This window comes from Panthera leo, chromosome B3 (genome assembly GCF_018350215.1).
Source record: "Panthera leo isolate Ple1 chromosome B3, P.leo_Ple1_pat1.1, whole genome shotgun sequence".
Classification (NCBI taxonomy): Eukaryota; Metazoa; Chordata; class Mammalia; order Carnivora; family Felidae; genus Panthera; species Panthera leo.
The window spans coordinates 80100242-80116080 of NC_056684.1; the positions used below are offsets into that span (position 1 = coordinate 80100242).

At 35.0% G+C, this 15839-nt stretch overlaps 1 protein-coding gene and 1 long non-coding RNA gene across 12 annotated transcripts in view; one reads left to right on the forward strand and one right to left on the reverse strand.

Annotated features, from left to right (window-relative positions):
- Positions 1–15839, forward strand: part of G2E3 (G2/M-phase specific E3 ubiquitin protein ligase) — a 62333-nt gene that overhangs the window by 44990 nt on the left and 1504 nt on the right. For all 8 annotated transcript variants that reach the window (XM_042942895.1, XM_042942894.1, XM_042942901.1 and 5 more), the window contains 6 exons: positions 916–1040; positions 1147–1279; positions 4166–4473; positions 7129–7310; positions 10986–11158; positions 15641–15831. In XM_042942895.1, the coding sequence (XP_042798829.1) occupies positions 916–1040; positions 1147–1279; positions 4166–4473; positions 7129–7310; positions 10986–11158; positions 15641–15831 (1112 nt within the window). The remainder of the gene's footprint in view (positions 1–915; positions 1041–1146; positions 1280–4165; positions 4474–7128; positions 7311–10985; positions 11159–15640; positions 15832–15839) is intronic.
- LOC122222426 overlaps positions 1–15839 on the reverse strand; it is a 30131-nt gene that overhangs the window by 7803 nt on the left and 6489 nt on the right. The window contains exon 4 of one of the 4 annotated variants that reach the window (XR_006203751.1): positions 10161–10234. The exons of the other annotated variants lie outside the window; for them this stretch is intronic. This is a non-coding gene — a long non-coding RNA (uncharacterized LOC122222426). The remainder of the gene's footprint in view (positions 1–10160; positions 10235–15839) is intronic. 4 annotated transcript variants of the gene reach the window in all.

A 15839-nucleotide genomic window follows, 5' to 3' on the forward strand; every position in this document is an offset into this window, starting at 1 on the left:
ATTACAAGGATTAAACTTTTCGTATAAGAGTGAGAACTGGTCCTAGTGTATATTAAGCGCTGTGCTCCTCTTTCTCTTCATCATCATTTGGCAGAACTATCGGGGGAAGCTGGGGAGACACACAGCTGTAGACCCATATCCCATATCCACACAGAGAGAGATTCACCTATACCTACTGGACAGGAGGGTTTCCAGTTGCCTCTCTCATCACCTACACATCCATGCACTCGGAATGTATATCCATTTTGATTCATTGAGGGTCTACTCATAATCAAACGAAAAGTAGGCACCACACCACAACCCATACCCACACCTATACAGAAAACACACATACCACACAGCCTAGTGGGAAACATGGGGGTGGGGGTGGGGGTGGAGGGGAACAAATAAGAGAATATGAATATGGGCAAGATAGTAAGATCTGGATCCTGTTGAGCTGCCCAGTATCGGTGTCTGAACAATCTTTTGTAGGAAGTAATTCCTCACATTGAATTGGAAAGATATTTTAGGTAAATAATATATTTACTGAATGCTTCTTCCATGTTGGACACATTCACATAGCAATCTCCCTTTGGCTGTAGTAATTTCCAAATGTAAAAGAAATTTTTCTTTCTTAATCATATTCTTTCTAGTGTTTATATTTTTGTGTATGTGCATGTACATGTTGATATTTAGTTTAGGTCTTTTAAATTAGCGAATATTTAGAGGAGGAGGTTATAAACATAATAAATGAAATAGGAAAAAATACTTGAAGAAAAAGTAATATAGTATCAAAGCAGATAATCTATTTTTCCTCCTTTTGTAGAAGAGCTGGTTATATGTGGTTATATGTGCTGGCCTATGGTAGTGCTAGTGGTTGGAATTAGACCAAGTTAATACCAAAATGTAAACATCTGCTTCTCTTTATATCCTCAGCAAATGGGAAATAAAGCGCTGTCAGTGTTGTGGTTCTAGCGGAACACATTTAGCTTGTTCCTCATTACGATCATGGGAGCAAAATTGGGAGTGTTTGGAATGTAGAGGTATTCTCTACAATTCAGGTAATATTTTGCAATTTTGAATAAAGATGTTTTTTTTCAAATGTATATTATTGAAAAGTTTCTTCCTATATTTCTATAATGCTAACATAGGGTTTTAAATCTGCAGAGGATTTCCAAAAAGCCAAAAAGCATACATTACCCAACACTAATAATGTGGGAATAACTGATTGTTTGTTGGAAGAATCATCACCTAAATTACCCAGACAGTCACCTGGAGCCCAGCATAAAGATCTTCTGAGGTATGTATTTTGAATTGGAGAAAAATATAAACTTTTTTTTTTTTTTTTTTTAAAGTAAGCTCTATACCCAATGTGCAGCTTGAACTCATGACCCCAAGATCAAGAGTCACTTGCACTAACAACTGAGCCAGCCAGGCAATCCCTATAAAACTCTATTTTGAAAAAAATTACAATAGGAAGTAGCTTTATACACTTAGCATATTAGCTGATCTTAGTATTCTGGAAGAGTGTGTTTTTTCTTTTTCTTTTCCTTTCCTTTTTTTTTAATGTTTATTTTTGAGTGAGAGACTGTGAGCAGGTGAGGGGCAGAGAGGAAGGGGGACAAAGTATCCAAAGCGGGCTCCGTGCTGACAGCAGAGAGAGATCATGACCTGAGCCACAGTCGGACACTTGACCAGCTTAGCCACCAAGCATCCCTGAAAGGCTTTTTTTGTTTTGTTTTTATTTTTGTTGTAATGTTTATTTATTTTGAGAGAGAGAGAGCAGGGGAGTGGCAGAGAGCAAGGGAGAGAGAGAATCCCAAGCAGGCTCCAGGCTGTCAGTGCACAGCCTGATGTGGGGCTTGAACTCACAAAACATGAGATCATGACCTCAGCCAAAATCAGGAGCTTAACCAACTAAGCTACCCAGGTGCCCCTGGAAGAGTGTTTTTTAAACTATAGGACCAACATATCATCATGAAGTCAGTGTAACCGACATGAAAAAAAGAAAAACAGGCTAAAATAGAATGTAAAATACCAGATTGCACTGCACATAGAAAGAATGTGTATGAAATTTATTGTGTACTAAATCATGATGTAAAATACATATTATAGATCATTTTAAAGGTAGTTTAAAATATCAAGTATACCGTGTTACTTTATTAAAAGGAAGGAATCATTTAATATAGATACTATTTTTTTACTTTATAATCATTTGCTTAATATATTTGCTGTCAATGTCAGAGGTCTAAATGTCACCTCTTTAGAAAGTTTAAGACATACTTAAAAGTATTATTGTATTGTATTAATGCCTAAATATTTTCCTACCTGGTCCGGTTCACCCCTTCCTTTAGGCAACCTGGTGGTCCCCGGCTCCCAGGAGGTCACCATATTGATGCCGAACTTAGCACAGACACCCGATTGGCATAACGCACTGCAGCCCAGAACTCCTGTGCTCAAGCTATCCTCCTGGCTCAGCCTCCCTAATGGCTGGGACTACAGGCGCGCACCACCGCGCTCAGCGATGCTTAAATATTTTCATAAAAGCAAAATAAGTAACTTTAAAATCATTCATAAACATTTAAATAAGACTAGAATTACAACCTTATTCTGTGTCAGGTATTTATTCAGCCGAAGTTAAGATTTTTAAGTATATATAACTTTACAAAGGAGCTTATGAAAAAAAACAGACAAGTAACATTATAGTAGCTAAACATGTTGAAATATTTTTTGTTAACAATAGTATCGAGTTTAAACTGAGAAAGTAAAGAATTTCTGTGAAAATATTTGATAACTAGATTTATGGATAGAAATGGAATATGGAATATTCCAAAAGTGTTTGAATATGAAGTTATTTCAAAAAGTAAAGAATTGCTGTTGTAAGATACCACTTGTGTTAACTGAAAATCTGTTAAAAATGTTTTTATATTACTTTTAGTATCAAAAAAGATGTTCACCTTAGTTTTAAAAATTTTAATATGTAGGTTTCCAAAGATGTTATACCAGGGAAGTTTGATTCCTTGTTCCATGCTTTAACATCATATTCTAAAAGAATAGCATTGGCATTTCCATTCCAGGCAGGAGCAAGAAATCAACCTGCTACATGAAGGCATACTTCTGAAGGATAGTCTTAATTTCCAAAAGACTGGTTTTCCTGCAACTTGGGTTAATGAATAGTGAGAGGGTTGTGTGAAGAAAAAAAGCAAAGGCTGACCCACATTGGCGCATTATAATGTTTTAGGATGAGAAAAAATTATACTTGATGTAGAAAGATGATCCATGGGCATTGCTCCAAACAGAATTATTTTGAGTACATTAATTCCACGTACAGATGGAGAAATTGAGGCGGGGACAATTGAGTCAGTCCATACAATTGCCTGGAGGTCTTATCAAGACACAGATTGCTAGGCCTCACGCTCAGAGGTTCTGGTTCTGTTTACCTGTTGTGTGGCTCAAGAATTTGCATCTCTGGGGCACCTGGCTGGCTCAGTCAGTGGAGTATGCAACTTTTGATTTCAGGATTGTGGGTTTGAGCCCCACATTGGGTGTCAAGATAACTTAAAATAAAATCTTGAAAGAAAAAAAAAAGAATTTGCATTTCTAATAAGTTTCCAGATGATGTTGCTGCCGTTGGTTTGGAACCACACTCTGAGAACTACTGGTCTATACTAAAAAGTACAATTTAAAGGGTTGTGAATTGTGTTTCTAATATTAGCTCTGCTGTTAACTAACTCTATGATTAAAAATACATTGTGTAATCTCTTACAACTGTGGTTTTCTCATAGAGTAAGCAAAGATTATATTTGTTCTATTTTTAAAGGATCTCGTGAACTTGAAATACACTTAAGCAACTGCTTATTATAGCCATTGGCCAAGATGGTGAGATTCTGAGCTTCTGACTCTTATATCTGAATCTACTAAAATGATCAAATTTGATATAAAGATCTATCAACGTTCTCATAAATCATTTATGACATTACATTTTAATTTGGTAGGAAATTGGGAAGAAGTCAAGAATTTAGAATCAAATCAAATAATAGGGGACCTATTGTGTGCTTTTGGGTGGGAGTTGGTGAAGAACTTCCTTTTAATGTAATTTTCTATTTTTTTATTGGCTATATAACTGCTGTGTCACATGAAGTACTTTAGAGTACTTAACTTTTATGTTTAAATTCATGTTTTATAGGCAAGGCAGCAAATTTAGAAGAGATATATCAACAATAATAATGGAATTAGGATTTCAAATTAAAAAAAAAGCTAAAAGATTATGGATTAATAAAGCCAATATCTGGAATAGTGCCTTAGATGGATTCAGAAATCAAAACTTTAATCCTTCATACACAATTGAAGTAGCATATGTTAATGAAAATGATAATTTTGGAAGAGAACATCCTGGATCAAAGCAAGAATTCCTAAGTCTCTTAATGCAGCATCTTGAGAATTCACCAATATTTGAAGGGTCCTTGTCTAAGAACTTGTCTCTAAATTCTCAAGGTAATTGTTTTATTTATTATTGTACCTACTGAAGATACCATGTATAAAGAAGGAGATAGTTGGTTAGAATTACTATTCAGTCCTGTGGTCAAAATGTATAGTTCACTTTGTTCATAAAATACCGATTGAATCACAGAAAAGAGAAGGGGGAGTGATACTTTTACAAGTAAATTTTATAGTGAAACGTTTTTTAAGAATATGCTTAATTTCTTTATAACAAATATCCTCCTTGGAGTGAATTCATAATTAAGTGTAGCTTCTTAAAAATGTACTTTATATTCATTGTAATTTCATTTGAATAATGTAGCCAAATGGAATGGATGATTATTTGAGCCCTTCTTGTTCACATATTTGGAGTTTGCTGATAGGATGTTTCTTTACAACCTAGGATTTTTATCAGATACTATTCTGGTCCATATGTAATGGATTTTTTTTTAATTTTTTTAATCTTCATTTTTGAGAGAGACAGAGACAGAGCAGGGGAGGAACAGAGAGAGAAGGATACACAGAATCTGAAGCAGGCTCCAGGCTCTGAGCTGTCAGCACAGAGCTCGATGCGGGGCTCAAACTCACGAACTGTGAGATCATGACCTGAGCCGAAGTCGGACACTTAACCGACTGAGCCACCCAGGCGCCCCTGTAATGGATTTTTTAATGTACTTTTGCTTTCAAGAATTTTTTGTGTGAAATTATGTATATGATACTTCTCTGGTAAGGAATTAAAACATGCATCTCAGAAGATGGTTAAAAAAACTTTTTTAATTAAAAAAAAAAGCATGGTTAATTCTAGCACTCTTTAGGAGCTTTTATACCACTTTTGCTGTAATAGGAAATTTGAAAGAAGTCTCATTTTATTCCATTTGAATTTCCTTCTATGTATGTCATAGAACTTCCTCACTTTTGCCTGAATCATTAAAATAATTGAGAACTATCAAGATTTATTTGTATTATATGCACTACACTGAGTTTAATTCTAAACTCCTTTTAAAAAACAAAAAACAGGGGCGCCTGGGTGGCTCAGTCGGTTGGGTGTCCGACTTCGGCTCGGGTCATGATCTTGCAGTCCATGAGTTCGAGCCCCGCGTTGGGCTTTGTGCTGACAACTCAGAGCCTGGAGCCTGTTTCGGATTCTGTGTCTCCGTCTCTCTCTGACCCTCCCCCATTCATGCTCTGTCTCTCTCTGTCTCAAAAATAAATAAACGTTAAAAAAAAAAAAATTTAAAGAAAACAAAACAAAACAAAAAACAACAACAAAACACACTCCAAATAATCAGCAGTGTTAACTCAAGATAGTTTTGGTGCAGTGAATGAGTGCATGAATTCACAAAATCTGAATTCAGTTTCGTACACATCTGCTTCAGTAGTTTTACATCCTTAGGTTAATTATGTAGCCCTCTCTGGAACTCAGGGTGTTCAACTGTAAAATGTGACTGCTAATACATTGCATATAAAGTTATTATTGTTGAGGAGATTTCATTTAGTTCATGTATTGATAATGTTACTTATTAATAATTTGCTCAGAACAATTTTAAGGAAAATTTACATGATATCTTTTTGATTTATCAAAGTACCTAAAACATTTTATTTATTTTTAAGTTTTTATTTTAATTTAAGGTAGCTAACATACAGTGTTATATTACTTTCAGGTGTACAATATAGTAACTTGACACTTCATATATCACCCTCTGCTCATCATGACAAGTGCACTCCTTAGTTCCCATTACCTATTTAACACATCCCCCCACCTCTGTCCCCTCTGGTAATCATCTGTTTGTTCTCTATTCTTAAGAGTCTGTTTCTTGATTTGTGTGTGTATCTCTCTCTGTCATATTTTTCCCTTCGCTGGTTTGTTTTGTTTCTTAAATTCCACATATGAGTGAAATCATAGGATATTAGTCTTTTTCTGACTTACTTCACTTAGCTAAAACATTTTAAATGATAATTTTAAAAATATTGAAATCTGTGATTACATGGTAAGATAGCATATACTGTTGGGAGTAAATTTGTGCCATTTGGAAGATAATTTAGCGCTATGTATCAACAACCTTAAAAATGTTTATGTCTTTTGAACTACTAGCATATGTAGGAATTTATAGTAATCAAGTAACCAAAGATATATAAACAAGAATATGGAAATAGGTGTTAATATTGTGTCTCATATAATTGAAAATGTAACTTAGCTAACATAGCCATTATAAGATGGTTTACATTGTAGCACATTTGTAAATTAGTCTTAATACATTTATTAACTGTAAATTTGAATAATTTTGAATAACAGAAAAAGTTTACAATATAATAAGTGAAAAAATGCAGAAGTCAAACTATTTGTGTATATAGTAATATACATATGAGAAATTTACATCAAAATGTGCACACTGGTTATTCTGGTGATAGGATTATAGGTGATTTTTGTATTAAAAGATTTTCTGTATTTACATTTTTCTATTATGGGTCATTTTCTATTCAGAAAAATATATTTAGGTGAGATCTATATTTTATACATGATTCTAATTTCTGTGAATTAAGTTATTTTACATTTATTTAAGTCTAAGTTTTGGGGTATTTAATTTTACTGTATATGTATTCATCACATATGATGGTTATCTTATAATAATAAAATAATTATATTTGATGTATTTTTATCTGTATTTACAGCTCTGAAAGAGAATCTTTACTATGAAGCTGGCAAAATCCTTGCCATTTCCTTGGTTCATGGTGGTCCTTCACCTGGTTTCTTTTCTAAAACCTTGTTTAACTGCCTTGTTTATGGACCAGAAAATACCCAACCAATTTTAGACGATGTTTCAGACTTTGACGTGGCACAAATGATAATCAGGGTAAGAAATGTACTTGTTTATTAAAATAAAGACTATATTCTAGTTATATTTGAATATAAATGATGGACCTATGATAGAATAATACTTCTCTTTTTGTGGTAGTTAAGGTGTAACATCAGTAGTTCTGTTTACCAGCAGAGTTCACAACCAATTAAGAGATAGATGTTAAGTAAGGTCAGACAACTAGAGATCAAAGGGCCAGGCTTAATGTTGATACAACCAATTGGATAATGTGACTTTGGTCTTTGGTCAAAATGGCTTGTTAACACTCCTCAGAATTAGATGGATTTATCTACCCTGCTAGAAACAACATAAGGCAGGCTCCTTGTTGCCTGCTAGAGAGCAGATGAAAGTGTACTTTCCTATAGGCACATGGATATGAAGAGAGCAAGGACTTGGCTTATCAGTCAAAAAACTTACTCTAACTCCTACAGGGAGGTAAGAGTGCTAGGTGGAGAGAAGGACAAGGCTGAATTTCTTCTTTATGGAAACAGTGGGGAGACTCAGTGTTTCCACCTAAAAATAGTTACGATTTTTTGAGCCCTGTACTACATATGACCTTACAAACAAAATTTAACTATCATAATGCCCTATAAGTATCCCTGTCTACATACGTGTTACTGATTTGGAAACTAATGGAGACACTGAAATCCATTCAACTTTTTTTCCTTTAACCTCCTTCCTGTTTAAGCCTACTCTGTTGTCTCAATTGATAGGTAGTATAGTTTAATGTTTAAAAGCACATGCTCAGAAGTCAGATTTTAATTTAAAATAAGTGCTATAAACTGTGTAACCTTGGGCATATCAATTAATCTTGTTAAGCCTCAGTTTTAAAACTACAAAGTAAGAAAGATGGAAGTCTGTCTTTTTTATTTGGCCCAAAACACTTCATCCTAAAATGGTAGTTTAAATTAACCCTTTAACTCTTCAACTCATTTTTCCTTTTTTCCTCTTTACTAAAACATGTACTTTATTATAACTTCATTGTTTCAGCTTTCTCTTTCATATTCATTTCTTCTTATAGTCAGGCTTCTGTTCCCACCACCATTATCCCAAGTTCCCTAGTTTGTAGCTGATCTCCAGGGATCTAAATCACCATATGCAAAGGCCTTTCTTTCCTCATCTCCTTTTGTAATCACTACTGTCTTGGAATTCATCTCTACAGTTTTTTGTTTTTTTGTTTTTGTGGGTTTTTTGGTTTTTTTTGTTTTTTTTTTAATATTTACTTCTTCCTACTCCTGAAACTTGGCATAGTTTTTAGGTTTGTCTTAACAGTCCTCACTCTGTACTATTTGGAAACCTTCTCCTCGCCCATAACCTTCTAAATGATTCCCAGACTTGTGTTGTTGAGCCCCTAGACTTTTATATCAAATAGGATCTGAATCTTGCTGACACACTAAGCCAAATATATTTAAGACAGAACTATTTTTTCCCCAGAATTTGTGGGGGTTTTTTGCCTGATTTTTGTTTTCAAGAGATTTCTTATTTCCATGCCTTTCTGGAGAATGGGTCATTTTCATTCCTCCGTATTCTATTTATCAGTGTGTGTCAAGTCATCTGTCTCTAAAAGTGGCTTATCTTCAGCCCTTCCTTCTTATTTCAAATGCACTTACTGTACCAAACTCAAATTATGTCTAGGCTTAAATAATTAGGATATTATTCTAATATTCTTATTCAGGATGATTCTTTGAAAGGTAGTTATGACCACATTGCTTTCTTCCTCAGGAATCTTCAGTGACTTCTCAGTACCTATTGAACAAAGTTAGGCTCTTCATTAGGGCATTTAAGACTTCCAGCCCTCCTCATGGCTTTATCTACTCCTATTTCTGTGCTTCTATCCATGTTTGTTCATTCATTTAGTTAACAAGTAACTAGGTACCCTGTACTGGTTCATCACTGAAGATAGGGTAGTGAACCAAAGTCCCTGCTTCCTTGAAATTTACATTTTAGAGGGAGGACAGAAGATAAATAAATATACTGTCATGTAGTAAAATGTATTATAAAAATAAGTAAAACAGGGGGCACCTGGGTGTCTCGGTCAGTTAAGCATCTGACTTCGGCTCAGGTCACAATCTCACAGTTTGTGAGTTCAAGCCCCACATTGGGCTCTGTGCTGACAGCTCAGAGCCAGGAACCTGCTTCAGATTCTGTGTCTCTTCCTCTCTCTGCCCCTCTCCCACTCATATTCTGTTTCTTTCTCTCTCTCTCTCTCTCTCTGTCTCAAAAATAAACAAACATTTAAAAAAATAAGTAAAACAGAATAAGAGAGGAGATAATGTTTGGGGTATAATAAGTTGGAGCTTAGTCTTAGCTTCCCTAACAGAGACCCCAACAGATACTCATATCTCCAAAACTTGTTATCTAGATTTTAGTGTAGAGTCTGACAAATTATGGCTGTAGGCCAAGTCTGGCCTGCTGCCTCTTTTGTTATAAATAAAAGTTTTATTGGAACACAACCCTACCCATTTCCCATTTGTTTTGTGTCTGTGACAACTTTCACACTATAGTGGCAGAATTGAGTAGTTGCAATAGACGCCCTATGGTTCACAAAGTGTAAAATGGTCTCTGACCTTTCAGAGGGCTTCTATTTTAGCAGTATAGTTATGATACACCAAGTCATCTAGGGAATTGGATTCCCTCATCTCTTGTGTAATCATGACATCGTCTTCATCTACATGAAGGTTGTTCTTAAAGGAGGAAATAGAAGTAGAGTTCAGAGAAGTTTGACACTCACATTCCATTAGACAGCTCTTAATCACATATAGCCACATTGAGCTGTAAGGAAAGTTTGGCTGTGTGCCTAACTAAAACTCAGGTTGGGTTTGGGGGCATAAGGTAATATTACCCAACTGTTAGTCTCTGAGTGTGAAGGTAGTATTTTGATGAGGGTAGTCAGGAAAAACTTCTGGGATTTCAGCAGAGATCTGAAATGAATGAGGAAAATCATGTAAATCTCTGAAAAAAAGTCTTTTGGAAGGAAGAAATAAAAAGGAAGTTTTCTATTCAAATAGACTATTGACTGCTTTCTATTTTTTTTTTTTTTTTAAGTTTGTTTATAGCGAGGGAGGGGCAGAGAGAGAGAATACCAAGCCCCTGTACCATCAGTGTGGAGCCTGATGCGGGGCTCCATCTCAAACCATGAGACCATGACCTGAGCCAAAGGCCAGAGCCAGACGATTAACTGACTGAGCCACTCAGGCACCCTGAATGCTTCCTATATTTAATCTTTCTTTCCCTGTGTAATTTTGTTAAAGAGCTAACCTATATGGAAGTGTCTGGCATATAAATGGTCAAGAATTTCTTTGTTTTATGTTTTTCCCTCAACTATTCTTTTGATTCTATCCCTCTTTTAAGTCTTAGCTGATACTCTCATGAAATCTCAGGTTATCTCATTTGCCTCTCTCATGCTATGTAACTGTTCTGTGTCAATTGTTGCCTCAGATGTAAATAAATTTCTATATTAAAGTGGCATTATACTCTTATGTTTCTTGAAGGCAGAAATTTACACTTTATTAAACTGGATTGCCATACATTTATTATAGAAAAATAATTCTTGATATACTTTCACTCCACTCTGGTGTTCTCTAGAATTAAAGTTAAAGTAGTAAGTGTCATTTGAATGTAAATATCATTCACACGTAAATGGGTAAACTGGGTATATTTTCTTCATTATAGGTAAATACTGCAACAACTGTGGCTGACTTAAACTCAATAGTAAATGAATGCTATAACTATCTTGAGCTTATTGGATGTCTAAGACTTATAACATCAATAAGTGACAAATACATGTTGGCAAAAGATATACTAGTTTACCATGTAATTAAGAGAGTCCAAGCACCCTTTGAAAGGTAAGTTGTTTATATGATTCTCTCAAATTAGATGTTTAAAGTGATTGTCTTATAATGGTAGATACATTTGATAAAAATTTAAGCTATTTTAAATAGTGCTTTAAAACTAATGTCTTAAGGATAGTTACTGTTCTAACCCTTTTATATGGACTTGTGTAAATGTCTCATACTTGGGTAGGAAAAGTAATCATTGTCTCAACTTATAATTATTTTTCTAAATAAAAAATATTTTAAATTTCTTAGCATATAAGCCAACTATTCGACTTCTGCTCATTCACTTAATAACTATTTATTGAGCACCTGTTGTCTGCTGGGTAATAAGTACTAAGCATTCTTTGATTAAGAAGGTAGGTGTGAGCTTTGCTCTTTGTTAGCTTAGAACACCGGTCTTCAAACTTTTTGTTCTAGTCACCCTTAAAAGAAGTTTGGAAATTTATGGTTCTCACATTTTTTCTATTCTCATAATATAAAATACATATGAAAGTAAGCATACTGGGACACCGTGTAATCACCACACAAATCTAATAATTACTAGTCAGCCTGTGGCCAGTCTTGTTCATTTACCTTTGTTAATCCATAGATTTAAATACATTTGATGCGTTCGAAACCATTACACTTAAGTTCTAATTGTCTCCATATTTTGCCATTGTAAATCTTCTTTTGTTTCTTTTGAGTTTTTTTTTTTTTTTAATGTCTCTTTATTTTTGAGAGAGAGAGTGCAAGCATGAGCGGGAAAGGGGCAGAAAGAGGGACAGAGGATCTAAAGTGGGCTTGGAGCTGACAGCAGTGACACGATGTGGGGCTTGAACTCATGAAACCATGAGATCATGACCTGAGTTGAAGTCGGACACTCAACTGACTACACCATCCAGGCGCCTCTTTTTTGAGTTCTTCTGATGTTAACCTTAATGATCTATGATAGCTTTCTTGCTGTATGGTATGATGAGGTCTTTCAGGTTCTGTTTTGCATTTTGAACTAAGGAACCTTTGTTTCTTTGAAAGGGGAATAGTATTTGAAAAACACAATCTGGATGCTAGGAATGCTTATTTTTGCCAGATCAGTCACTGTTTTTAGGCCTTTTCAGTGGAGCCAAACTAGGAAATACAGGGCTGTTTTGGTTTGGTTTCAGGTTTTTAAGGTAAAAAATATATTGGCTTTTAGTGATAACTTCAAATTCACTACTACAAGATTTTTAACTTTTTCTTTGCTCCATGTTGAGAATCTTAGTTGTCAACAACACAGGAGAATTAAAGTATGAAATAATTACTCACTTGATTTATTCCACATTTCATTAATAACAGTCTCAAATAACATTACCAACATTATCACCAATACCATATTAGTATTGAAAACAGATTAACATTTTTCTAGCGCTGTGTAAATTATTGTATTTTAAAAACATTTGGAATATTCTGTTTTTATACTACTAACTGAATATACATTTTATTTTCATTTTTTATTTTTAATAACTTTTACTTATTTTTCTTCTTTTTTCTTTCTTTCTTTTTTTTTTTTTTTAACATTTATTTATTATTGAGAGAGAGAGACAGAGCATGAGCATGGGAGGGGCAGAGAGAGGAGGAGACACAGAATCCGAAGTAGGCTCCAAGCTCTGAGCTGTCAGCACAGAGCCCTATGTGAGGCTCGAAGTCACAAACCATGAAATCATGACCTGAGCCAAAGTCAGACGCTCAACCTACTGAGCCACCCAGGAGCCCCTACTTATTATTTTTATTAATGTTTATTTCCTTTGAGAAAGAGAGGGTGAGAATGGACGTAAGTTGGGGGGGGGGGGGCAGAGAGAGAAAAGTGGGGAAGGAGAGAATCCCAAGCAGGCTCCATTCCATACTCAGTGCAGAGCCCAACGTGATGCTGATCTCACCACTGTGAGATCGTGACCTCACATCAAGAGTCAGATGCTTAATGGATTGAGCCACCCAGGCACCTCTATTTTTTGTTATTTTTAAAAATTTTGTTTTATTTTTAAATAATGTCAAATATTTGCATGGTTCCAAAGTCTAATCTATAATGAAAGTATATTGGAAGAACTCAGGGGCACCTGGGTGGCTTAGTTGGTTAAGTGTCCGATTTTTGATTTTGGCTCAGGTCACCATCTCACAGTTTGTGAATTCAAGCCCTGCATCGGGCTCTGCACTGACAGCACAGACTCTGCTTGGGATTCTCTCTTTCCCCACTTTTCTCTGTCTGCCCCTCCCCAACTTGTGTCCATTCTCACCCTCTCTTTCTCAAAAAAAAAAAAACAAAAAAACCTCAGCTCTATGATACCAGTTGTATTCAGGGGGGTATAGCTTTCATCTTTATCACATTCACCTTTCATTCCCTGATGAAGTAATCATTTTAGTGATTTTCATTGTTTATCTTTCTATTATTTATGGGTTTAAAAAATTTTTTTTAATGTTTATTTATTTTTGAGAAACAGAAAGAGACTGAGTGGGGAGGGGCAGAGAGAGAGAGGGAGAGAGTATCCGAAGCAGACTTCAGGCTCTGAGCTGTCAGCACAGAGCCTGATGCGAGGCTCAAACTCATGAGTCATGAGATACGACCTGAGGGAAATTAGGCACTTAACCGACTGAGCCACCCAGGCACCTCTACTTGGGGTTTTTTTTAATGATAGCAGATAAATATTGGTGTGAATGTGTACTAATTTCTTTTATTAGATAAATAGTAACATACCATCCACTCTTTTTTCTGGTCTTTTTTTTTTTTTTAATTGGCAATATATTCTGGAGATCACTCCGCAGTAGAAAATACTTGTAGTTTAGAATCTCTATCACATGGCCTTTTCCTCTCTGTGTCTCTTATAAAGAGACACTTTATAATCCACTTGTCATTGTATTTAGACAGCCCAAGTAATCTAGATTGGATGATCTCAAGATCTTTAATTATATTTATTTAGACCTTTTTTCCAAAGGAAAAAGTCTACGTCTTTTCAGTCTACGTCAGGATGACTGACAGTATTAGGGTTTGTTTCTGGCACATCTCTAGAGCTAGAGCATGGAAACAAACTTGGGAATTTGCATGCCTGATACAATTCCTCTGCAAGTGGTTTGTAATAGGGTGGTAGAGGGGTATACAGAGAAATGAGTAGATAAAAGGGATTTCAGAAAAGGAAATTCATAGGACTAGGTAATAAGGGATGGAAGAGGAAATAGTTAAGGATGACTTTTAGATTTAGCTATCCTAATTTGAGGGATAATGGAGTCATATACTGTCAATTATGGTTCAGATTCTGGTAGCAAGCTAATTAACTTTCTTTTGGACTTGATAATTGTTTGGTTGCTTGGAATATATGGTAACAATTAGCCTGTTGGGTATATTTCTGGGCTGGAGGTAATAGATTTTATAGTGATGAGTGAGTGTATACCTGCTAAATACAGCCATGGGAGAGGGTAAGGGAGAAGAGAAATTGGCCTTGTTACAGATCAGTGAGGGAGAAACAGCAACATTTAAGGCAAAATAAAGAAAGACGATGCTTTGTAAGAGCCTGAAATGATCTGGCCAGAGAAATAAGAGAAACCAGAAGACTGATGCTGTAGAAGGAGATCATTCATGAACTTAGGGCAGTTTTTCCTCAGATACAGACAGGAATGGAATAAAAGTGAATAGGAAATAAGCAAATGAAGATAGTGAATGTACATGAATCTTTCAAGTGGGTGGTCTCCTACTTGACCATCTACTTAGAAAGGAAAACAGATGGGATTGAAAGAATTTTTTTTTTCTATTTAAAGATGGGAAAGATAAGCACATTTCTGTGCTCTGGAGGAAAAGCCAATAGAAAAGGAGATGAATCTGTAGCAGGTACCTAAGAAGGTGGGTAGGGGATCTAGAGCCACAGGTAGGGCTCAGTCAGTCTAATAGGCAAAAATAAACCTCCATTCTTCCTTACTAGTAAGAATGTGCATTTTTAAAAGTTTACTTGTATTTTGTTAATTATCCATTCATATTTAGCTCATTTCCTATTAGATTGTTCTCTCAGAAAAATGACTTCAATTTTTTGTATATTAGAGAAATTAGTTTTCTGTCATGTATATAACAAACATATTCCCACTTTTTTTTGTCTTCTTAATTTCTTTTTAGCAGTACATATTTTAATTTTTTTATGTGGCTAAGATTTATTACTACTATTTTTCTTTGCATTCTCCAGGCATCTTCATTCTTCTACCAACTAACTTTGTAGTGTAAAATACTTCACATGTCTGCTTTTTTCCTCTTAAAAAGTTGTTAGCTTAATTTATAACTAGTTTATAAACTCAAATAATGTGAGCAGATAAAATATTAATTTTATATTAGTATACCTGTTTGTTATTGATTTAAAAGTATCATATCATGTATATCTATATTATTATATATTTTTCCTCATATGTAAGTATATGTGGTAGTAAATTAGCTAGAAATGTTAATTTGTAATTGTAATACCAAACACATGTATAAATGTTGGCTTATTGTTTATTTCTCTTAAGTTTTAAGCAGGGTCTGAAAACTCTTGGTGTTTTGGAGAAAATTCAGACTTACCCAGAAGCATTTTATAGCATCTTCTGTCATAAACCCGAGAATCTTTCTGCAGAAATCCTTAGTGATCTTTTTACAGTCCGCACATTATCCAATGTACAGTCTTTGGGGTTTTGGAACAGTTATTTACAGGCTGTTGAGGGTATGTGG